Genomic DNA, 25,955 nt, shown 5'->3' on the forward strand with positions numbered 1-25,955 from the left:
TCGAACCAGTCTGGCCATTCTCCTCTGACCTCTGGCATCAACAACGCATTTCCGCCCACAGAACTGCCGCTCACTGGATGTTTTTTCTTTTTCGGACCATTCTCTGTAAACCCTAGAGATGGTTGTGCGTGAAAATCCCAGTAGATCAGCAGTTTCTGAAATACTCAGACCAGCTCTTCTGGCACCAACAACCATGCCACGTTCAAAGGCACTCAAATCACCTTTCTTCCCCATACTGATGCTCGGTTTGAACTGCAGGAGATTGTCTTGACCATGTCTACATGCCTAAATGCACTGAGTTGCCGCCATGTGATTGGCTGATTAGAAATTAAGTGTTAACGAGTAGTTGGACAGGTGTACCTAATAAAGTGGCCGGTGAGTGTAGTATGTGGTGTCCTCAGAGCAGGAGTAGCAGAGACCACCAAAATAATGGTGCTAGATGGGAATTTTATATGTTTCATCGGAAGTTTCCAGAAAATCCTGGATAACCCGCTTACCTGAAATCTGACATTTTTCATAGAGTACTTACTTGCGTAAAGGGTTGACTATCTCAGTGCGCAGTAAATCCCGTGTGTCAGCATATGAATCACTGTCGTTCTTGTCTGGAGGGCGAAGAAGTATGGTATCGAGTGCAGAAGAACAGGCAAACATACTGAAACACAGCAAAACAATGACATCCAAATTATCAGGTCATACAATAGTATAAAATCACATCAATAAAGCATTGTTGCAGAATACTGAACCAGGTTTTCACAGAGATTTTTTGAAAAAAAAACTCTAATGTGTGAATGTACCCTAGCCTAAGAATCAAAACTATAAAAGTCTAAGTGATAAAGGCAGTACTGTTGTGATCTCAAATTCTTTGCCTCAAAGAGACCTTTCACGTCCTCAGGGCACATGCGGTGTAATACGCCGCTAGAAAGCTAACGGTGCGCTGAATTCAGCACACTATCAGCTTTCCTGTTCTGTGCCCCCGTTGAAGAGTTATCGGTGCTGTTACCGTGGCTCTTCCTTGTCAGAAGGACTGTTTCTAACAGTCAGGATACTTCCTCACAGTAGTATCTATTGTGCTGTACTGTGAGAGGGGGTGCTGAGCAGTAAGGAACGCCCCCCATCCAGTACTCTTCTATGGACGAGCACTATCAGGAGGGAAGGCGGTGTTCCTCACTGCTCAGCGTCATGGCTGGGCGGTAAGGAACTCCCCCTCTCGCACTACAGCGCAATAGATTCTACCGTGAGAAAGGGCATTCCTGACTGTTAGAAACGCTCTTCTGACACTGAAGAGCTACGGTAACGGCACCAACAGCTCTTCAGTGGGGGCACAGAAGCATAACTAAACTTTCGGACAACTTTTGATTCTGGCAGTATCTGTGTCATTAATACATTTTGTAATATACGTACTTTCTTAATAAATTTTGGGTCATTTCTGTGAAATAATGCATTTTTTTCGCTCTTTCCCTTGCTTTTGTAATGAGGGTCTGTGTAAGATGTAGAGAAAGTGAGGGTAGGGGAGGGTCACTTCAAAAAGTTATATCTCGGACATTATAAAACTTATTTTTTAACTAGTAATTGTACCCTTTATAATCTACAGTGGCTTGACAGTGTTACCACCCCTAGTGGCTAGTACTCTACTCTAATTTGCATAAACAATAGACTTATATCTTTGGAATAGCTGAACGGATTGAGATAAATAAATCTCCAAAAGGTTCAAGATGACAGCGCCCATCAGATGATGCAAGCCATTGGGCTTTTCACTCTTGCTGACCGGTCCTCTTTAAGACTTCTGCTTTCAACTCCTATTACAGCAAAATTGCTCTTAGCTTTAAAACTAAAAGTAATCAATTTAAAGAGGTTTTTCTACTAAAAATACTTATCCCACTATTCATAGGTCTAACCCCAGGGACCCACCAGCAATTATGAGAACAGGGCTTTCCAATCTGTGTGAATGGAGTGGAAGCGTGTCAAGCCCGCTCTATTTACTTCCTTTTAACTGACAGATGTAGCCGAGTACACGCTCCATCGGACCTATTGAAGTGATCGCAGCAGTGGTCGCACACTTCATCAGACATTTATATGGTCATGATTAGAATTTACAGCAGCTTCATGCAATGGCTACAAGATCAACACTTAAGGGAGCATTATTCCTTACCAAAAAAGTGTAGCATCCAAATAGCAGGAATTGCAGTGTCCTTGTATTCCTTTCTTCCACCCTGTCAGACGTTCTTCTGCTTCACTGCCTGTGGCTGGAGGAGTGTTTTCTTCCACACATTTACTGGTGTAGTCTCGGAAAGCTACGATAGACAGATGCAATGAATCTGCTAGCCAGTTCATACATCATGGGTGTAAATGTATAACTCAGTACAATAACCTGGATTTCTTACCTATAGAATTGCACCTCTGAATCTGATTGGTTGGTCCATGCAGTGAGTAGAAGCGGGAGTCTGGACGGCAGTTTCGCAGTTTTACAAACAACGCCTTATTGGGTCCACATTTAAAATAGCGGATACCTCTATATGTCCCATCTGTGTATGCCGATGGGCGTTCCTCCTCCTGAGGGTTAAAGAACAAGAATGTATGTAGATTCAGTAGGTTGCATATGATGTTTTTGAAACATTACTACATATCCAATCATAGTTTGTCATAAACATGCAACGAGTGAACACATCATCAGGTAAAGGTGCACAAATTCCAATCATCTGTCATGTATGAACTATCAGAAGATAATATCATTGGAGCTCCCTATTGACTGCAAGGATTAAGGGCACTAATCTCCACTTAGGACTTATAGGTCTCACTTTGGGCACTCTTACTATTCTCCAGATTCAGCTACCTGGAATTAAAGGGAGGCTGTCCCCAGAACATATCAACCCAGCCCCACAGATAGATAGGCAGGGATCACCCCTTGTGAACCAGTGCCTTTGTTATTGAAACAGAGGCTTTATTAATATGCAAATTAACTCTTGTTGCTCCAAAGTGGTCATCCTCCCACCACACTGTGCCACCATTTATCACTCCCTCCATCCTCTCATACGCTGAGTGCATGTATAGTACATGTGACCTGGACTAAGCAAGCATCACAGCAGTAATGTGCATGTGCTGAGAATATGAGTAGTGCGACAGAACTTAGATCCAGGTGAGACTAAGTATACTGTACACTGCCTGGTCCCATTGATCAGAGGAAGGAGGACAGCACAGAGCGGTGGGGTGCTGACATCTGTGGTGCAACAGCAACACCCTCGTTTCTCCAAATACTTTATTTGCATATTAATAAAAACAGCATTATCTCAACAACAGAGGCACAAGGGGAAAACACAGTTTTTGTTGAACCCAACCAATTCATCTTTAGGACAGGGTTCATATTATGGGGAAAGCCTTTTTTAAGGGTGAAGGTAATGTAATAAAGGAATCAGGTTAAAGTGGTCAGACATACACAGTAAGAAAACCTTCATTCCTTTGGTGAATTAGTCGGCTTCTAGTGCATAATTATATCTCAGAGGAAAATAAAGAAAGGCAGGCAAAAAAAAATAAAAAAACTGGTTCAGCGAAGGGACACACAACCTCAAATATGAAGAGAGACTAATCTGTTTAGTCTAAAGAAGAGGCGTTTAATGGTAGGTATGATAAGCCTATATAAATGGCCCATACAAGAAATATGGGTAAAGCTGTTCCTCAAAAAGCAAAGGGGCGCGTCCTCTGTCTACAGAAAAAACGGTTTAATCTCAAGAGCCAACAGGACTTCTTCATTGTAAGGACTATGAATCTGTGGAATAGCCTACCCCAGGATCTCGGCACAGCAGTCACAGCTGACAGCGTCAAAAAAAGGATTAGATGACTTTTTAGCAAATAAACCGCATCAAAGCTTATGAAAATGTATAGAATGTCGTGTTGTTTCCAATCCCCTGGTTGAACTTGATGGACATATGTCTTTTTGCAAACATACTAACTATGTAACTATAATGTGAACAGCATTCTTGCACAAGTCAACTGAATTTTAATGATCTGTAAGCAACAGAACTTTATGCATATACTTTTTTTTTTTACTAGTCACACAAAATAACTTAAGTAAGATCACTTAACCACTTCAGTACCGGGCCAATTTGTGGTCCAGGACCAGACACATTTTAGGCTTATTTTGTATGTGCAGTTTAGAGGGCTGTAACATTTTTCTCAAGCATCTCATTCAACTAATTTTTGCGTCTTTTTTCGGCGACACATAGGGTTTTATTTTAATGTTTTTATTTTTGAATGAGTTTTAATTTTTTTTATATCCGGGAAAATATAAACAAAATAGGAGGGAAATTGTGTCTGGTTTTCAGTTTTCTTTTTTATTTAATAACACAAAGTGCTACTGAAAAACTGTATTTTATACAGTTTTTCAGTAGCACTTTGTGTTATTAAATAAAAAAAAAAGTTTTTCCTCTCCGTTATGGTAATTTTTATTTTGTATGGTGTTGTCGGGGGTGGAGCTTTAATAATGGCATTTTATTGGCGTATTATTTTACTTATTTTTTTAAATTTATTTAAATTTTTTTAAAACTTTTTTGTTAATTTTTTTATATATTGTTTTCAAATGGTGTCCCCATAAGGTCATAAGAGACCTTTGGGGACATCTGATCACTTTTTTTTTTTGTATTGGAGGCTGATTTCCCCTGCAGCTGGGGCTAGTACATTTACCCCCCAGTTGCAGAAGGAATACATTCTCCTGCACGCTGTATACGCAGCTTACAGAGCTGATTTGGGTCCTATAGGACTCAGCAGCTCCTGCAAGACACTGAGCCCGGCGAATCACAAGAACGCCGGGTCAGAGGGCGGCCCCATCATGGCGGCGCACATAGCTGTGTATACAGCGCTCATTGAGCGCTGTATACACAGCGATCGAGAAGGCAGGGAAGGGAATAAACCTGCCCTGTCTTCTCTCTAGGAGCTCCGGCTGAAGTTACAGCCGACTCCCAGCTTCAGTAGCTGCACGATCTTGTGCAGCTGCTGTGTTCTGACAGGACGTACCGGCACGTCCTGTCAGAACAAGGCAACCACTGTCTGGACATACATAGTCTATGGGCGGTCCAGAAGTGGTTAAAGAAACATGAACACTATGGGGGAGATTTATCAATATGGTTGGTGTCCATGCCAGTCTTGATAACCTCTACTCCAGTAGAGCATGTGCCTTCCCATAAAATCAGTCCCATCCACCACCGGGGCCATGTGTCTGCACTGAAATCTACGCCTACTTGTAGCTGGGGTAGACTTTAGGCATCATTTACATCAGTAAACTAGCATAAATGATCATAAATCTGACAGGGCCTGGGTCCTCGCCCACACCATGCCCCTTGCCACCATCCCCATTCAGTAAAGTGGAGAGGGCAGAGGAAAAAATGCTACTTGCTACAATTTTCACACAAGTAGCATTTAATCACAAGATTTACAACTTTTATACACCACAAAGTGGCATAGAAACAATAATAAATGTGCCTCTATGGCTATGTATTCCTATTCTGTTTTTGTGATTTGATCGCTTTAGTAGTTTCTGATATCTACGTTTCAGCAAATACTAATTTTGCGACTTCTATTCACTATTTTTACATTTCATCATAATAATATAAACATATTACACAACCCTTCTAACCTTTCCGTATCAACACACAGTTTTTTGACAAGAGAAAACAAAATTATATTAAATACTTTACCATTTCAAGCCCTGCAATAGGTTCTGAACAGTCTGGTATATGCCCAATCCAGCGGATAACCCCATATATTGGAGGATCATTTACTTCAACCATGGAATTGAGTTCAAGACCTTTACTTAGAGCCTTGCCTTCAGCAGATGGACTAGAGGGGCTACAATTCCTGGGAGGGTGGTAGAGGCTGGATGGTGGATGATCTTCTAAAGGCTGATTTAAGTTTTGTGCCTCCTCCTCTTCAAGAGGGTTGGTCAAGGGTTGTGGATTATCTTCAGCTGAAAATATAAATTCAGTTTAGTGATTGACAAATTATAACACAAATTATATTTTACCTTTACTCAATGTACAACATGGAAGAAAGCGCGGCAAAGGGCAACCTCATAGATTTTATGGCACATTTATTGTAGGTTAATCGCAGCAGAATCTGAATGAACATTTTTGTTTCCTTTGAAAGGCACTACCCGTGGATAGATCTCAAGGGCTGTTACTTACTAATGTGGGTTAGCATTTTTGGCCAAGAGCATGTTTTCATGATGGATATGCATACAAAACTTTCTCACAAACTTATAGGATATGTTACCAAAAAAAGATTAAAGGAACTTTAGTGTGAATTATCGTGCAAACTATCAATAAAGGTTTCCAATCCTATGGCCCTTTATAAGAGTTGGTTCACACTAGCGCTTGTATTCCATCCGGAAGGAGTCCGCATGGACACCCCCCGGACGGATTAAAATCGCAATTGGTAGCGATGTGCTTTCAAAGCACACGGACCCCATACACTATAATGGGCTCCGTGTGCTTGCCGCGCACTGCCCGCAGGAACCATTCATGTGGGCAGTGCGCAGCATGTACACGGAGCCCATTATAGTCTATGGGTTTCGTGTGCCTTGACAGCACATCGCTTCCAATTGCGATTTTAATCCATCCAAAGAGTGTCCATGCGGCCTCCTTCCGGACGGAATACAAGTGCTAGTGTGAACCAACCCTAACAGACTGCTGGCTTTTTACCATGTTCAGCAGCTCTCCCATTGGGTTGGGCTCCCATTATTACAAATAGTAAAATCCAATGCAGTGTCCCCTCCAAAAGGGCCATCTCTAGCAATAAACGGTTTTCTTTGTGCAAAATAGTATCAAACATTATAAAACATGTTACACAATGTTTATAAATTGCTGTTTCCACTTCCCAGCTTCATGTCAGAGTTGCTGTGTCAGCAGGAACAGCTTATGTTCTGGGTATACTAGTAGGTGCAAGGAGTTTAGTGGTTCTAAGAGCCCCCAATGTTAAGAGAAGGCTGTTTAGTTTCTCACAGAGCACCTTCAGCTCTGTAGGTTAGGTAGCGATAGTTAACAGGCAGTCCCATATTGCCAGAACCAGCTTGCAGAAGCAAGACTTTGTAACTTTTTTCTGTGTATTATTTAGAAATTATATATATTTACTACCGACTTGTTTGGTAATTTAGCCATGGCTGAGTGAATTTTGCCTCCATGTTTCTTCGCAATTGGATAATTCTAGCCAAGTATGGAAATGTATACAATACTCATTTCCTTCACTGGTCCATTCAGTCACCCATGGTTGAATTTGCCAGACAAAAAAAATGGTTATTTTTCAACTGTACTAGGTAACTAATGTAAGTAAAATGAGTAAAGGGGATATTGTCAGTCCTTAGGGAGAGACCACCATATAGGTGTGTGGAGACTTATTAAGCCTTTAGCACTCCACTTCGCAAAGGACCATGGGAAGAATATGCAAATCTGTCTTCCATGATGTAATTAGGAAGTCAGCTGCTGCTGCCTCAGTGTTGCAAACCAATAGAGGGCGCTCACTGGAATGTGCAAGCCTGTCTTCCCTGATGTAGTTAGGAAGACAGAACTCCAGTGAAATAACCCAATAAAGGCTGCTCCCTTTTGCATCATGCTCGACCTTCCAAGAGGCCTTTGTTTTGCAATGATGCTGGGATTATTACCAGGTATAGTCTCTCAATCAAGGACGGCCATTTCGATGTACTTGCATCTCATCAGCTCGATGTAGAGGACTATAACCTGGTAGAGGTGAGAGGCTTAGACAGGGTTAAGGGGATATTGTCACTCCTTAGGGAGAGACCACCATATAGGTGTGTGGAGACTTATTAAGCCTTTAGCACTCCACTTCGCAAAGGACCATGGGAAGAATATGCAAATCCGTCTCCAATTATGTAATTAGGAAGTCAGTCCCTAAGGAGTGACAATATCCCCTTAACCCTGTCTAAGCCTCTCACCTCTACCAGGTTATAGTCCTCTCTACATCGAGCTGATGAGATGCAAGTACGTCGAAACGGCTGTCCTCGATTGAGAGACTATACCTGGTAATAATCCCAGCGTCATTGCAAAACAAAGGCCTCTTGGAAGGTCGAGCATGATGAAAAAGGGAGCAGCCTTTATTGGGTTATTTCACTGGAGTTCTGTCTTCCTAACTACATCAGGGAAGACAGGCTTGCACATTCCAGTGAGCGCCCTCTATTGGTTTGCAACACTGAGGCAGCAGCAGCTGACTTCCTAATTACATCATGGAAGACAGATTTGCATATTCTTCCCATGGTCCTTTGTGAAGTGGAGTGCTAAAGGCTTAATAAGTCTCCACACACCTATATGGTGGTCTCTCCCTAAGGAGTGACAATATCCCCTTAACCTGTCTAAGCCTCTCACCTCCACCAGGTTATAGTCCTCTCTACATCGAGCTGATGAGATGCAAGTACATCGAAATGGCCGATCTCGATTGAGAGACTATACCTGGTAATAATCCCAGCGTCATTGCAAAACAAAGGCCTCTTGGAAGATCGAGCATGATGTGAAAGGGAGCAGCCTTTATTGGGTTATTTCACTGGAGTTCTGTCTTCCTAACTACATCAGGGAAGACAGGCTTGCACATTCCAGTGAGCGCCCTCTATTGGTTTGCAACACTGAGGCAGCAGCAGCTGACTTCCTAATTACATCATGGAAGACAGATTTGCATATTCTTCCCATAGTAAAATGAGTAGCGAGCTGTGTTTGCTCTAACTGCCATAATGTCTCCTTTTTCTTTTATTTGCACCTCACATCAAGGGCACCTCAAAACACCATCTTGTCCCCAAATGATGGTGTTTTGGGGTGACCCAGGGACCCATCATCTCACTGCAACTACATTAAAAGAAAGTTTGTTGCTAAAGGGACTGTCTAAATTATTAACAAAAATGTTCCCAAATGCAGATTATGAGCTAAAACAATAACAAAAAGACCTATACTTAACCAGCTGCCCAAATGCACTGTGTTATCTCTTACTGGGATTTGTTTACATGGTTACAGCGGCAAGATGTCCATATACCTGTGAGGTGACGTACACATGCAAACTCATTATTGTTGCAGCCATATAAGCAAATCAGGAAATGGATGTAAAATATATTCAGAAATGTGAAAATAGTATTCTAAGTACTAATACCAAGCTATCACATAGGCCAAGATAGATTCCAAATGGGACAATTTCTTAGGATGTAAAGAAAGACCCTCAAAAACTTCTCCTGAAATCCAGGCTTCTCTGAAAAATGGTGAGCCAGTTTATATGTGTGGTAAAGTTGGCAGAATAAATAAAGCTCCTACTGAATTAAAGGGATTATCCAGTTTCAAAACTACCGTAGATCTGCAAGTTACTTGTAAACATTACTGGGAGTCACGTTGTCCCTAAACAACAGATCTGTGGGAGTCTGGGCTGTCACTCAATGTAGGATTTGCAGAGGCCAGTTCTGGTACTGTAGTGCAGCCCTTTAGACTTAAATGAATAAAAAAAATAAAAATGGACTTATTCAAAAACCACTGAGGCAATTTACATACTAAAGGTAGGCGTGGAATAGACTTTCTAAAGGCTATGCAAGGATGTGATTATTTAAAAATGACTTTTCCCAATGATAGAGCCACTTTAAATGAATGAGCAGAGTGGCTTCCAGCATGTTAATATTATGGAGAGCCACGCTGTTCCCGAACAGCAGAGCTGCAGGACCTTGCAGTTGTTATTAGAGATATTGGAGGAGAATTTTCATTCTTTCTAGGTTTTCGCCAATAAGACTGTGCCATGCCTTTAATAAAACAGACTTGGATGTGTGCAAAGTTACTCTAGCAAGTGTCCCAGAGGCAGGTCCTGATGCTAAGCAGTTCAATGCACAGTGACCATTGCATTTCAGTGACACTTGCAGGAATGAGCAATGTAGTGAAAGTCTGATGTTAAAGACTATTAAAAAACTATTCTATTAAAAAGCATGATCAATGGGATTTATTTGCTGTCCCCTTTCCTGCCTAGCGCTATCAGCAGTTTTGCATGACAGACTCCCTTTAAAAAAGGTACATCTTACACATTCTGCATGGGGTATGTCTGCAACTGTATATCTTACCTACCTTGTAAAGTTTGTTCTTCTAAAGCACAATGCTTCACATTCTGTTCTTCTGACTGCAGCACATCTGCTAAAGGAAGGCCACACATCAGCCATGTAGAACACCTCTAGGATAACATTGGTAGAGTTATACAAGATGTTTAGATCTACGAATCAATGAATGTCACATTATCTCCTTCAGGTATAGCTTGCGGATGCCATTTTATGTTTGCCACATGTATTCACATGGCATGCCATTCTCTTTTGTGGACTGTGCACACGTTAGATGATGCAAAATATTTCTGTCTTGCTGTGTTTGCATAAATTTGCCTATTTTTGTAGCATTATTTATCTGCTCTTCTAAATATTGGGAACACAAAGGTGCATAATGAAGGTATTTTACAATTCTAATTCCAATCTAGACAGAGAGCCGCAGACTCTTATCATCACATAATTCATAGCATAGAGAATAAGTGACTGATTACCAGAGGCAAGCGCTTTCTCAGCTACGCAAGCACACATGCTTCAGAGATGTAATCCTGATGGTACTGGAAAACTTTCAGCTAATAGGTTAGATGAATGATCTGAATACAGAGAACCCAAGAAATAAAGGGGTTAATAATGGAGGAAGCCAGTCCACGGTACAGTATGTTATGTGCCAAAACAAAGGAACATTACCTAAATGTCTATTCTTTTAGAAAAGGATGTCTTTTTGTTTGACTTCTTTAGCAAGTCATTTAATGGGATTGTACAGAAATAGAAAAGCAAGAAAGCTTTCCTCTAAAACAGCTCAAACCCTTTCATTTTAATGAGCTACAAAATACTCATGGACAGGTATGACCCTGTTACTGTAAAAAAATCAGCCATGTGCTTTTAGTCCTGGACACTCCCTTTAAGACTGAGGCCCCACATTGTGGAAGCACAGCAATTTTTGTTGCAGATTGGCTCAAAATACTACAGAAAAAGCTGCAAAAAACCAAAAACAAACAAACAAAAAAACACAGTGGGGTCCCAGCCTAAAGGGATTAGGGGACGTTCACACTATCGTCTGTGTCCGACAGGTAGTGTCCGCTCAAAATCTGGCACGGACATTAGGAGCGGACACTAGCTGTGTCCGTGACACCTTTCATTTATTTAAATGGGCATCGGGTGCGTTCTTTTGCACTCCGTGCCCTTCCTTCCCTGTCCGCATGTAAAGATGTCCGACTTCTCAAGCGGACAGAAGAAGCCGACATGTAGGGTTTTTCTGTCCGCTTGAGAAGTCGGACATCTTTACATGCGGACAGGGAAGGAAGGGCACGGAGTGCAAAAGAACGCACCCGTTGCCCATTTAAATAAATGACAGGTGACACGGACACAGCTAGTGTCCGCTCCTAATGTCCGTGAGAGATTTTGAGCGGACACTAGGAGCGGACACTACCTGTCGGGCACCGACGGTAGTGTGAACACCCCCTTATCCAGAGACCATTTACAATCTTGTTTCTGGTGCTGGGCCTTAGCGTACAAGTGATAGTCCCCCTAGCCCAGACTTAGCAACCTTGTACCTCTGGCAACCCGAGATATTTGTTCTGTGCCATGAAACCTAGTCATGACCAGACACGGCAGCTGCAAGGACAGACCTGGCAAAAAGGGGACAACATGGTGCTGGTAACACCTGACAAGTACATGCTATCTGACATAGCAATGCACATTTTTGCACCGTGTTAGCCAGTGGGTATGAAATATAAAAAACAAAAAACTTGAGTCTTCAGTAGTTGATACCTTTTTTATTGGCTAACTTATAAAGATGACAGATTACAAGCTTTCGGGATAACTCTGATCCCTTCTTCAGGTATAATATAGCCACGACAGGATGCCGATGCAGTGAACCAGCATCCTGTCGTGGTATTCCGACCTGATTAGGCCCAAATGAATGGACCTAATCAGGAGGGACTCTCGTGCTGTGGATGCCGCAGCTGTCTCAGCCGCGGTAAGAAGGGGCATCTTGCTTCTTTTTTCCGCTATCAGACAAAAAAAGCTAGCGGCTCCCATTGAAGTTAATAGAAACCTTTTTTGCAGGCGGATTTTGAGGCAGAATCCACGTCAAACTCCGCCTGCAAAAAACTCTGTGTAAACTAGCCCAGGTGCATAAAAAGAAAAGGCTCAGAGCTTTCTAGATGCCTTATTCCATGCTGTACCCTGGATGGCTCCAGGTGACTGCCCAGACGAGACTGACTAAAGGATGCTCTGGCTGGCTAGATACCAATGAGCAGTAGCTGTAGGAAAAAACACTGTCTGGATCAGCCAGAGGAGACTTGACACAGCTATGTGAGACGTTACTTTCTTCAGGAATTATTTGTGGTCCTACTAAAACAGTAGACTCACCCTTACCTGGTCTACTGGCACATATGACCAATTTGAATGAATTTCTCTTGCATGGAGGCGATTCAGGAGGTGACCTTGACCCTATCCCTATGTGGGAGAGGGAAAGACTAAAATGTTTGTAATTTGCACGGAATGTAAGGGAACTGGGGGATGCCAATAAGAGGTATGCTGTTTTTCAATTGCTGTGCCTGTTCCAGCCAACCATAATTTGTCTAGTCGAGACTCACTTGGTTAAGGATAATGTTTAACTCTTGTACCATGCCTGGGTTGGCCATCAATACCCTCTACGTATTCCACCCACTTATGAAGCATTTGTCTATCTGCACACAAGTAATACTGGCATTCCCTATGGTCCCAGGATAACTTGTGGGAGACTACAATAATTAATTGCACCTTTATTAGTTACTGTTACTGTAAGCCGATGGCTGGTCGGGTAATGGAGGGGGTGTACATCTCACCCAGACTACTAAGGTGGGTGAGATGAGAAAACTCCAGGAATGTTTGTTCTCAGCAGACAACTTTCGTCTGCTGAGCATTTTGGCAAATGCTCAGTACTGGGCTGGAGTTTTAGGAATGGCAGGTAGGTTGGTAGTGGGACCTGTCATTCCACCCCCCCTCCAGTCCACACTTTGGGGATGATCCGGCAGCGACTCAGCTGCAGAGAGTTCTCCTCGTCAAAGAGGCTTAAGAAGTTGCTCCAGCAGCAACACTTTGGCAGAGCTTGGCTGGAGAGCAAACAGAGAGGTCATATTTTTGGAGCTGTGTCCTGAATGATTCTACTGGCTTTTTTGGATTTCTGTTATTCTAGGTGAGATAACCTATTCTATGTTCAGTTAGAGCCTAGATGGGCAGGTATATATTTTTGTATTGTTTCCTTTGTTGCTACACTATCTTTTTTGTGTGAAAATAAAACTACTATTCTTTTGGACAAAAGAAACTGGACTTGTGTGTCTATGCTACCCCACCTAGCAACCCCAGACCCTGACATTACATAATGGTACTATTCCCCAACCTGCACAACCTACTGCTCTGGCTGGATCTGGTGAATTTACGGTACATTTATCAGCCAGGCATCCAGCCGTATTCTTGTTACTCTGTCTCCTACGATTCCCCCTCCAGAATAGATCTTGCCATTGGTTCTGAACCTATGCTCTGGCATACTTGGTTAGGAGTTTGTCTGACTACTTCCCTGTTCAAGTTCAATCACTGTTAAGCCCACAAAGGGCTTTCGATGGGCAGCTACAATGAAAGCTCTGCCTCACTGGCCTCCGCAGGATACCATCAAAGCATTTACTAAAGTGATCCTTATCAGGGATATTTCTCTGCGTAAAACTAAGCTGCAAGAACACATTTAGTCACTACAAACTAAGGTGAAAAATACACAGCAGGCTTATATACCAAGTCTGTTGGACAGGGCTTAGCTTACCTAGAAGGAAGGCCAGAAGGCACTTAAGGTACATTTGCTATATAAAATTGGCTAGAAATGCTTTTTTCATAAAACGATACTTTGAGGAGGGCGAGCCAGCAGGCCATTTACTTACTACAATTCTTAGACCACAGATGGGTCCAGCCCGTATTGATAATCTTAAATTAGACACTGGTAAGCTAAGGTAATCCCTCAAATACTCCACAACTTTTATACCCATCTCTAAATATGCCAGAAAGAGTCTGTGAGCAAAATCCTATCTCCAGACCCCCATACCATCAAACACAGCAAAGGCCATGCTGGAAAATCCTCTTGACTGACCCTCATTCTGTACTGGCCACTGCTGTGTTGTCCACTATTGACAATGTTCATATATGGATGTTGGAAGGATTGTTGTGTAACTGACAGCTCTGTTCTCAAGTTCTGTTACATTATACTGTAGTTGTATACAGAGGGATCTTCATAAATTTACTGTAAATGTGTGATATACCATAGTACTGTCAACTACATAAAGCAAAACAGACACACTAGCATCAAAAAGTGAACCACAGCAAAAACCTTTTCCCTTGGACATAGAACAGAAACACTGTTCACCTTCTGAAGCATCTTCATGGCATGAAGTTTTTCCCCTTTATAGTATAAAACTACTATAGTGTAAGTAGATCTCATGAGAAATATAACAACTGACTTATTGCTTACCATTTTCCTGATCTTTCTCTCCAGTTCTCTGTGGACTTTCCTGCCTCACTCCACGTGGCATAAATTTTATCGGTTTACTGCGATGGTCTTGATAGTTTTTGGGCCTCAGCACAGACTCTTCTTTTTGGGTCTCAACATGGACTCCAGTAATCTTCTCATCTATTTTCCCTGATTTTCTTAGCGGGTATTCAGTCCAGTCTCTCTCCAATTTGCTTCCTGATACGAAAACTCCACAATTTTCATCACAATGAAAGAATCTTTGGCCACCAAATGATCCATCTGTGAAACCTTTTCCTACTGCAGATCCCTGAAAAGCAAGATCAGTTAACATAAAAATAAAGAATGCATTTAGCTTCTCCTCAAATTTGCATTTTGGTTTCTGGTAATTAAGTGCCAAATGGATTCCACCAATTTATATTGGAGTCCATTAGGTTGTGCCAAGGAGCTTGTTGTTTAGATGTAAATAAAAAAAAATAGCACTGCATATAGCATTATTTTTCCTTTTAACCCCTTAAGGACGCAGGGTACTTTGGGCCTTAAGGCTCAGACCCTGTTTATCAAATATGACTTCTTTTACTTTATGTGAGGATAGCTTCATAATGCATTTACCTATCCAGGTGATTCCAAGATTGTTTTTTCGTGACACATTGTACTTTATGTTGTTGGTAAATTTTGGTCATTATACTTTGCGTTTGTTAAAAAAAGGACAATATACTGAAAATTACATAAAATTATCAATTTTGAAATTTTCTGTTATTCTCATGAAAACACAGACAGTCATAACACACACAATTCTTCCTAATTAACATTTCCCATATGTCTACTTTATATTGGCATTGTTTCTTCAATGTCCTTTTACTTTTCTAGGAAGTTAGAAGACTTATAACTTTAGTAGCAAATTGTCAGATTTTCAAGAAAATTTCAAGATTTTGTATTCTAGGGACCTATTTAGTTGTGAAGTGACTTTGAGGGGCCTATATAATAGAAAACACCCATAAATGACCCCATTTTTGAAACGGTAGTCTTCAAACTATTCAAAATTGTATATAGGAACTTTATTAACCCTTTAGGTGTTCCACAGGAATTAATGCACAATGAAGGTGAAATTTCAAAATGTCACTTTTTTATGTACATTTTCCATTTCAAACCACATTTTTCTGTAACAAAGAAGGGGTTAACAGCAAAACATACCATAATATTTATTTCTCTGATTCTGTTTGTAGAAATATCCCATATGTGGCACTTCTGTGCCACTTGACTCAATACGTGTTCTCAGAAATCAAAGAGCACCTTTAGGGATTTCGGGCAGCAATTTCATTAGGATGGATTTTAGATACCATGTTGCATTTACAGAGCCCTAGAAGTACCACAATAGTGGGAAACCTCCAAAAGTGACCCCATTTTGGAAACTGCACCCCTCAAAGAATTTATCAGGGGGTGTAGTGAGTATTAGTATCCCAGACGTGAATGCACAGCGGATGGTGAAGAGGTAATATATAAGTGGTGCGGAGGACATTGGGAGCACCAAATTCCCTACTATGTCAAAATAGCTCCTATGATCGGGGGGGGGGGGTCGCTTTGGGGGTCTCTTCTATTGTTTTTTTCTCTTGTAAGCTGCAAAACTGGTCTGTACCCTGACATACGCCCGCACCACTTATATATTCCCCTTCTGACGCATTTGGCGATTTTGGTTTTTTTTTGTCTTCACATTATTCAAGCTATATTTTTTTTATTTTTGTGTTGATGTGGCCATATGAGTGCTTGTATTTTTCCAGGATATGATGCATGTTGTAATGACTCCATTTTTGGGTGCCTATAACTTATTGACTATTTTTTATTAACTCTTTTTTTTGCTGGATAAAAAAAAAAAAATAAAAAATCAATTCTGGCATTGCATTTTACTTTTTAAATGTTTTTCCACATGGCGTACAGCATAAGAATCATGTGACCTTTATTCTGCGGGTCTGTACGGTTACGGTGATACCTAATTTATAGGTTTTTTTTTATGCATTAGTAATTTTGCCGAACAAAAAACCATTTGGGGACATAAATCAATGATTTTTGCATCGCCATCTTCTGAGATGCGTAAAATTTTTATTTTTCGATTGACAGAGTTGGTTGGGGGCTTATTTTTTGCGGGACAACCTGTACTTTTCATTGGTACTATTTTGGTGTACATACGACTTTTTGATCACTTTTTATAGCATATTTTTTAACATGAGATTACAAAAAAAATCATTATTTTCGGCGTTTTTTTTCCGTTTTTTTTCTTCACGTTTACCATATAGGTGAAATAATGTTTTAGTTTTATGGTACAGGTTGTTATGGACGCGGAGATGCCAAATATGCATTGTTTTTATTATTTTTTAGGTATTTTTTTTATTTAACTCATTTGATATAGAAAAAGGAAATTTGGGGCTTTATTAATTTATTTATTTATTTCACACACTTTATTAATTTTTTTTTTACTTCTCCTATTAGTGTACTTGAACCAGCAATACTCTGATTGCTGGTCCAGTACTATAGCCTGCAATACACATGTATTGCAGACTATAGAGGAAGTGAATCTATGCAGACGCATAGATTCACTTCCTGCAGCACGGCACGACAGCAAGGATCCAGCAGGTAAGCAGGGGTCCTAGCAGCCCGGGGTCACTAACCAGACCCCGGGCTACATAAAATTCATCAGGGCACCCCCCGATCTTGCCGCGGGGGGTGCCCAGGGGGGTCCACATGTACCGCAACTCTCTCGATGTCGCGGACATGCATCCGCGGCATCGGGAGGGTTAATATCGCCGATCGGAGCGGAGCTCCGACCGGCAATTCACTGGGGCAGCTCGTCCAGGCCCTCGGCTGTGTAATGCAGCCGAGTGCCGGGTGTAATGGCGCAGGCACAGCTTCTGTGCCCACGCCATTACTGGTCAGTAATAGTACTGACCTGAGCGCGAACGTGCTACTTGCCAGGACGTACTGTTACTGACCAGAGCGTTAAGGGGTTAAATATCAAGGAATTTGAAACAAAGTCTGAATGGACTGTAAATGCGAACATAGCCTAATCCAGGCATGTCAAACATGCGGCTCGCATGCGGCCCTTTACAGGCATATCTGCGGCCCGCACAAAAGTCTCAAACTTTGTCTCTAAACTTTAGAGACAAAGTTTGAGACTTTTGTGCGGGCCGCAGATGTACAAGGAAAGTGAGCGGTGGATTGGGGCGGCCCTGCTGGACGCAGAGCTGCTCCAGCGGCTGCCCCTCACCCTTCGCAGAGAGCAGGTCTCCCTGCCTGCTCTCTGCCTGCTCCGCTCTGCCCCCTCCTCTCCGCCCCCTCCTCCCCACACGCCAGGTGACGTGGCCACGTAATGAGGCCCGCACCCGACGTGTGCCTACGTCCTACGCGGTCTCACAAGACTGCAGAAGCAGGTAAGCTTCTGCAGAAGAAATTGTGATTTTTCAAGTATTTAACCCCTATCCTACGGATAGGGGATAAATACTAGATTTATGATGATGGGGGGGTCGGAGTGCTGAGGAAGGGTTGGGGTGCTGGGGGAGGGGGGCTTTTTGATGTCTGTCGGGCCCTTCCTTGGGCTTGAGGACTGTTTTTTTTCCCACCCACCTTGTAATTCTTTCACTTGGGGGTTAATTGGAGCATTACCGTCTGTAGTGCTCCTATTAACCCCCAAGTGCAAGAATTGCAAGTGGGTGGGAAAAAACAGTCCTCAGGCCCAAGGAAGGGCCAGACATCCAGAAGCCCCCTTCCCCAGCTGCCCCCCCCCCCCAGCACTCCAACCCTTCCCCAGCACTCCAACACAATAATGGTGTCTGCCAGCTTTAACTGAGGTGCCATTTTACCGGCAATCGCAGGCACCCGCAGCAAGATTCGGGGCCTGCGTGCATTTTTATGGCAGCCGGGAGCCTTGTGAGGCTCCAGCCTGTCATTCTATACTTTCTATTGTAGGCTACTCTATGTAGCCTGCAATAGAAATGCCAGATTTTTGCGATGCATGGTATTAGTGATCAGTCCCCTAGGCCCTAGCCATTAGCTGCTGTGTGCGGCCCTCGCAACAACCTCTTGTTACTCATGTGGCCCTTGGGGTACCCTGAGTTTCACATGCCTGGCCTAATCTGTTGTTCAGCTATCCCTTATAACTTACCATAAGCTGCACACCAAAAAAGATCTCTTGCTCTTTATTGACAGATCCCTTGTAACACAGCACACCTCTCTCTTTGCGACCACTAGAGGATTTGACTTGGACGCGGACATAGTCGCCAGGTTTTAACTGTATTACTTCCCGTAGTCTTTTATGGTCCATATAAAATGCATATCGCTCTTCTGTATCGGTGACCGCCAGTAATATTCTCCATACTTTGGGTGCAATTTCTTTTATACACTCTGGGTTTACACCAACCACCTTCTCGGTTTCATATACTCTGAGCCATAAAATGGATGCATGGGATAAAGCATTATCTGTCCTGGAGAGGATTGACGGTGGGGCAGCAGTAAGTGTGAGTAGGCTCCCTCTTTCCACTCTGTCAGATTTGCCATCTGAATTTTGGAGAAGTGATGAGAAGTTATTCACAGCAATATATAAATTTGGAGATGACATTTCACTTCAGTTTCTTCAACGGTTTATCCAAGAAGGAAAATCAGCAATCTGGAACAGGGATGAAAAGAAACAGCTGAAAATATATGATCAATAAATACTGCTTATCGCTGTCCCTTCAATAAACTAATGTGCATGTTTGTTGAGGAGTGGTTATGTTTCCATACAGAACCCAGGTAGATCCTGAATACACTTATGTAGATGTGTCCATTTGGTCATGCAGGGACTCTGGACAAGGTGTCTCTAGTTTGCTATGGACCTATATTGATATTGTACAGAAGCATTTCCTGAAAGACAAAACACAGCAAGCTTCAATATGCAACTGATTGACATACAGTATAGAAAAGTTTGGACACACCTTCTCATTCAATGAGTTTTCTGTATTTTCATGACTATGAATATTGTAGATTCACACTGAAGGCATCAAAACTATGAAGTAACACATGTGGAATTATATACCGTATTTTTCGGACTATAAGACGCACCTAGGTTTTAGAGGAGGAAAATAGGGAAAAAAAATTTTGAAGCAAAAACTGGTAAAATATTTAATATATGGGAGTTGTAGTTTTGCTGCAAGACCACATTGACAGGTGACCCTGCAGCTGTACGGGGATGCATAGAGCGTTTTTTTTGCGGGGCCAGCTGTAATTTTTAGTTATACGATTTTGGGGGATATCTATTGCTTAGATCACCTTGTATTGAAAAAAAAAACAGGAGGTGATTTACAACTTTTATTTATTTCATATTTTTAAAGCTTTTTTTTTTTTTTTTACTATTTTATTCCCCCCCGGGGGCTTGAACCTGCGGTCACTTGATCGCAAGTCCCATAGACGGCAATAGAACTGTATTGCCGTCTATGGGACATTCTGTCTATTAGTATTACGGCTGGTCATAGAGACCAGCCGCAATACTAATATAGCCGTGACAGGCCGGGGAGCCTCATTAGGCTCCCGGCTGTCACCCGAACAGGTCGGCTCCTGCGATATCGCCGCGCAGGAGCCGGCCTGCAACTTTACAGGTACGGGGCCGGTGGGGACCGGCCCCGGGGGAGAAGGGGCCACGGATACTGACCCGGCATCCGCTGTACTAGAGAGGCGGATGCCGGGGAGGGATAGACGCCGGGGCCTGAGACATTGCTACGATCCTCTGCCCTGGATGAAGCCAGCGGCAGGGGCACGGAGGAGCGGAATAGCATCGCCCCTGCCGCTGCTGGCTTCATGCAGGGCAGAGGATCGCAGCAATGTCTCAGGCCCCGGCACCTGTAATGGCGTCTATCACTTGCCGGCTTCCGCCTCTCTATTACAGCGGATGCCAGGCGCCACCTTCAGACTATAAGACACACCCTTCTTTTCCCCCAAAATTTTGGGGAAAAAAAGTGCGTCTTATAGTCCGAAAAATACGGTACTTCACAAAAAAGTATGAAACAACTGAAAATCTGTCTTATATTCTCGGTTCTTCAAAAAAGCCACCTTTTGCTTTGATTACTGCTTTGCACACTCTTGGCATTCTCTTGATGAGCTTCACGAGGTAGTCACCTGAAATGGTTTTCACTTCACAGGTGTGTCCTGTCAGGTTTAATAAGTGGGATTTCTTGCCTTATAAATGGGGTTGGGACCATCAATTGTGTTGTGCAGAAGTCAGGTGGATACACAACTGATAGTCCTACTGAATAGACTGTTAGAATTTGTATTATGGCAAGAAAAAAGCAGCTAAGTAAAGAAAAACGAGTGGCCATCATTACTTTAAGAAATGAAGGAGAGTCAGTCCGAAAAATTGGGAAAACTTTGAAAGTGTCCCCAAGTGCAGTTGCAAAAACCATCAAGCGTTACAAAGAAACTGGCTCACATGAGGACTGCCCCAGGAAAGGAAGACCAAGAGTCACCTCTGCTGCAGAGGATAAGTTCATCCGAGTCACCAGCCTCAGAAATCGCAGGTTAACAGCAGCTCAGATTAGAGACCAGGTCAATGCCACACAGAGTTCTAGCGGCAGACACATCTCTACAACAACTGTTAAGAGGAGACTTTGAGCAGCAGGCCTTCATGGTAAAATAGCTGCTAGAAAACCACTGCTAAGGACAGGCAACAAGCAGAAGAGACTTGTTTGGGCTAAAGAACACAAGGAATAGACATTAGACCAGTGGAAATCTCTGCTTTGGTCTGATGAGTCCAAATTTGAGATCTTTGGTTCCAACCACTGTGTCTTTGTGTGACGCAGAAAAGGTGAACGGATGGACTCTACATGACTGGATCCCACCGTGAAGCATGGAGGTGGTGTGATGGTGCTTTGCTGGTGACACTGTTGGGGATTTATTCAAAATTGAAGGCATACTGAACCAGCATGGCTACCACAGCATCTTGCAGCGGCATGCTATTCCATCCAGTTTGCGTTTAGTTGGATCATCATTTATTTTTCAACAGGACAATGACCCCAAACACACCTCCAGGCTGTGTAAGGGCTATTTGACAAAGAAGGAGAGTGATGGGGTGCTAAGCCAGATGACCTGGCCTCCACAGTCACCAGACCTGAACCCAATCGAGATGGTTTGGGGTGAGCTGGACCGCAGAGTGAAGGCAAAAGGGCCAACAAGTGCTAAGCATCTCTGGGAACTCCTTCAAGACTGTTGGAAGACCATTTCAGGTGACTACCTCTTGAAGCTCATCAAGAGAATGCCAAGAGTGTGCAAAGCAGGAATCAAAGCAAAAGGTGGCTACTTTGATAAACCTCGAATATAAGAGATATTTTCAGTTGTTTCACGCTTTTTTGTTAAGTATATAATTCCACATGTGTTAATTCATAGTTTTGATGCCTTCAGTGTGAATCTACAATTTTCATATTCATTAAAATACAGAAAAATCTTTGAATGAGAAGGTGTGTCCAAACTTTTGGTCTGTACTGTATGTTATAAGGGCATTCCCAGCACAAGCAATTGCTACCTATCCACTGAGGAGTTGATAAATGCTCATTCAATGGGAGTTTGACCACTGGCAGTCAAAATGCATAATAAAAACAAGACCACTCAACTGCTCCTAAGCACAATATAGAGGCTGGGGGCCTGGGTCTATGGTTGGATCCCCACACATCTAGCATTTATCATCTATCTACTGGAGAAGTGGTAAATTCCACATCGATGGGGATCCGACCTATCCAGTGGATTGGAATTGAATTCTGAACACAAATGGCACATGACTTTTGAGAACAGTGACTGACTGCTGTGGTGACCTGAGCATTAAAAGGGCAAGTGACAGTATAAAAGTGCAAGGTATAAAAGATCATTGCACTCTCCATGGGATCAAATAATATCTTTTAATCAGGTCTAAAGCAGAAATGCGTCACATTTTGGTCATTGGCTTTCATGGGACACGTGCTGTCAGGGATGCAGGATGCAGAGTGCAACGCGCTGCTGTTGAGGAGCACCTTTTCTGCAGAGGCATCACCACATTCCATTCTGCGTCCTGAAACCCTGTCAGAAACACGATGTCAACGGTCCGTGACCAAAATACCACGTGTTTCTGCTGCAGACCTAATTAAAAGATATTAGGCAGCATTCAGTCCTTTTAAGAGTATGAAGCTCTTTAATGCATTATTTTAAAGGGGTTGGCCACTTTCAGACATTATTGCGAAACTAATGTTATTGTTTGTATAATAAAAAAATTACAGTTTTCCAATATACTTTCTGTATCAATTGCTCAGTTTTCTAGATCTCTGCTTGCTGTCATTCATTCTGTTACTTCTAGTGTATAAAATTCTGAAAATGGTCATGTGATATACGGTCCATAGTCATGTGATGAGCACACAGCTGCACAGCTCGTTATAGTTACAGCACAGTAATTAGACATCTGCCTGGTAACGAGCTGTGCATCTATGTGCTCATCACATGACCATGGACCGTAAATCACATGACCATTTTCAGAATTTCAGCCACTACAAGTAACAGAATGAATGACAGCAAGCAGAGATGTAGAAAACCGTGAGCAATTGATACAGAAAATATATTGGAAAACTGTCTAACTTTTTATTATACAAACAATAACATATTGGTCTGAAAGTGGCCATCCCCTTTAAGGGTTGGGATCCTTCCTCTGCACCTTGATAACTTGGAGTGCCACTGCTGCCCCACATTCATCATCAAGGCTAGTAACAGGGGAAATCTGGATGTCACCGATGAAGTGTGAGACGCAAATAAGGCGAATTATGCTTCTTATTTTTCTTTCTCCGATTTCCAGCCTGTAGCTAATTGTTCTTGAAAGAGTTGGATCGACCCTTTAAGGTTGATGGTGTACTGCCAAGATATGTCAGAGCTCTATGAGCAGGGCTCCAACTTCTGAAACCCCCAAAGACTGGTAAACCAAAACTGGCACCACTCAGCTGAGTTGGCACACAATGGCTATCATGGTCTGACCATAAAGAATCCATCACTTCTACCTGGAAGCAAATGACAGGAGAGGTAAATGAAGCATATTACTGTATGTGCCACACATTACCCACTCCAGCCATACACCTCCACACAAGAGAGGAGCTGAGGATATAAACTAGTCCACCATGACACCTGCTATAGCACTGCTTAGTAGACATGGCCATCTACTTATAGTTGAGCTCTTCCTCTCCACAGACTGGTGATCTTACATGCAGAATACAGGCTACTTCATACACATTCTCTCAAGGCTCAGAAAACTCTTGTTTAGCTACAACTCTCCGCATGCTCTGTAAGCCGGAGGTAAGGCATGCTGGGAGTAGTAGTGCACTAGGTGTAGCGAGCCTCATAGTGCACACCACCACTGCTCTCTAGGCTGCCATCGTGAAGACAACCATTTACTGCTCACTCACCTTCTAGTAATGTCCGCCGCTCCCCTCCGGTGGGCTCTGCCTTTCTACATTGTACACCACAAACTTTTAATCACATCTGGGAATTTACAATGAGGAAGTGGCAAAGAAGGAAGTGGCAGCTCAGCCAGCCAATCAGGGATAAGCTGGAGTTATGGGAACCAATGGAAGAGCAGAAGGGGCGGGATGGGAAAGTCCCAATAGTGACAAATAGTACGCAGAAGTGTGAGCTGTGGAGTGTGGAATACCCCGAGCTGTGCAGGGGAGTTGTAGCATGTACCTGCCCTGTGTGTGACTGTGGAGTTGTATGATAGACCTGCCCTGTGTGTGACTGTGGAGTTGTATGATAGACCTGCCCTGTGTGTGACTGTGGAGTTGTGTCATATACCTGCCCTGTGTGTGACTGTGGAGTTGTGTCATATACCTGCCCTGTGTGTGACTGTGGAGTTGTGTTATATACCTGCCTTGTGTGTGACTGTGGAGTTGTATCATATACCTGCCCTGTGTGTGACTGTGGAGTTGTGTCATATACCTGCCCTGTGTGTGACTGTGGAGTTGTGTCATATACCTGCCCTGTGTGTGACTGTGGAGTTGTGTCATATACCTGCCCTGTGTGTGACTGTGGAGTTGTGTCATATACCTACCCTGTATGTGACTGTGGAGTTGTATCGTGTACCTGCCCTCTGTGTGTGACTGTGGAGTTGTATTGTATAAATGGCCTGTGTGTGACTGGAGTTGTGTCATATACCTGTGCTGTGTGTGACTGGAGTTGTGTCATATACCTGCCCTCTGTGTGTGGCTGTGGAGTTGTGTCATGTACCTGTGCTATGTGTGACTGTGGAGTTGTATGATAGACCTGCCCTGTGTGTGACTGTGGAGTTGTATCATATACCTGCCCTGTGTGTGACTGTGGAGTTGTATCATATACCTGCCCTGTGTGTGACTGTGGAGTTGTATGATAGACCTGCCCTGTGTGTGACTGTGGAGTTGTATCATATACTTGCCCTGTGTGTGACTGTGGAGTTGTATCATATACCTGCCCTGTGTGTGACTGTGGAGTTGTATCATGTACCTGCCCTGTGTGTGACTGTGGAGTTGTATCATGTACCTGCCCTGTGTGTGACTGTGGAGTTGTGTCATGTACACTGTGCTATGTGTGTGAGTATGGAGTTGTGTTATATACCTGCCCTGCATGGGCGTAACTACCATAGAGGCGGCTGCCACAGGGCCCAGGCGATTAGGGGGCCCGGTGACAGCCGCTACCGCTGCATTTTTGTTTTTTTTAATAGGCTGTTACAGGCCCTATTTACTTGCCGATTCTGGCTGGGCCGGGAGCGGTAAGAGGTACCGGGAGAGGTAAGGGAACGTAAAAAATACTGTTACTTACCTCTCCACGATCCTGCCAGGCCTCCTTCCTGACGTCCTTTCTGACATCTCTGACGTCACATGAACCCGGCCTGCGTCCTGGGTCATGTGACGTCTGACGTCATTTCAGAAGGACGGCACCGGAGAAAACAGCATAGGAGCCGGGGGACAGGTAAGAAATAGTAATTTTTTTATGTTTTTATTCCCTCTGGGTCTCCGATTATTATACTCTGGGTACAGGGGCCAGTAAGGGACATAATACTGTGTACAGGGGCCACTATGGGACATAATACTGTGTACAGGGGCCACTATGGGACATAATACTGTGTGCAGGGGCCACTATGGGACATAATACTGTGTGCAGGGGCCACTATGGGGGATAATACTGTGTGCAGGAGCCCCTAATGGACATAACACTGTGTGCAGGGGCCAGTAAGGGACATAATACTGTGTACAGGGGCCACTATGGGACATAATACTGTGTGCAGGGGCCACTATCGGACATAATACTGTGTGCAGGGGCCACTATGGGGCAGAATACTGTGTGCAGGGGCCACTATGGGGCATAATACTGTGTGCGGGGGCCACTATGGGGCATAATACTGTGTGCGGGGGCCAGTAAGGGGCA

The 25,955-nt window shown here is 43.2% G+C and overlaps 1 protein-coding gene across 1 annotated transcript in view; it reads right to left on the bottom strand.

The window, feature by feature from the left end:
- The window catches only part of LOC142208820 (ubiquitin carboxyl-terminal hydrolase CYLD-like), a 35,523-nt gene extending 16,336 nt beyond the window's left edge, over window positions 1-19,187 (bottom strand). Inside the window, exons 1-7 of the mRNA XM_075277567.1 lie at window positions 18,691-19,187; window positions 14,541-14,847; window positions 10,077-10,142; window positions 5,685-5,953; window positions 2,382-2,550; window positions 2,150-2,291; window positions 530-652 (exon numbers count right to left, since the gene is read on the bottom strand). Coding sequence (XP_075133668.1) covers window positions 530-652; window positions 2,150-2,291; window positions 2,382-2,550; window positions 5,685-5,953; window positions 10,077-10,142; window positions 14,541-14,847; window positions 18,691-19,143 — 1,529 coding nt within the window. The 5' untranslated portion in view covers window positions 19,144-19,187. The remainder of the gene's footprint in view (window positions 1-529; window positions 653-2,149; window positions 2,292-2,381; window positions 2,551-5,684; window positions 5,954-10,076; window positions 10,143-14,540; window positions 14,848-18,690) is intronic.
- Window positions 19,188-25,955: the final 6,768 nt, after the last annotated feature.

Source organism: Leptodactylus fuscus, chromosome 1 (genome assembly GCF_031893055.1).
Source record: "Leptodactylus fuscus isolate aLepFus1 chromosome 1, aLepFus1.hap2, whole genome shotgun sequence".
Taxonomy (NCBI): domain Eukaryota; kingdom Metazoa; phylum Chordata; class Amphibia; order Anura; family Leptodactylidae; genus Leptodactylus; species Leptodactylus fuscus.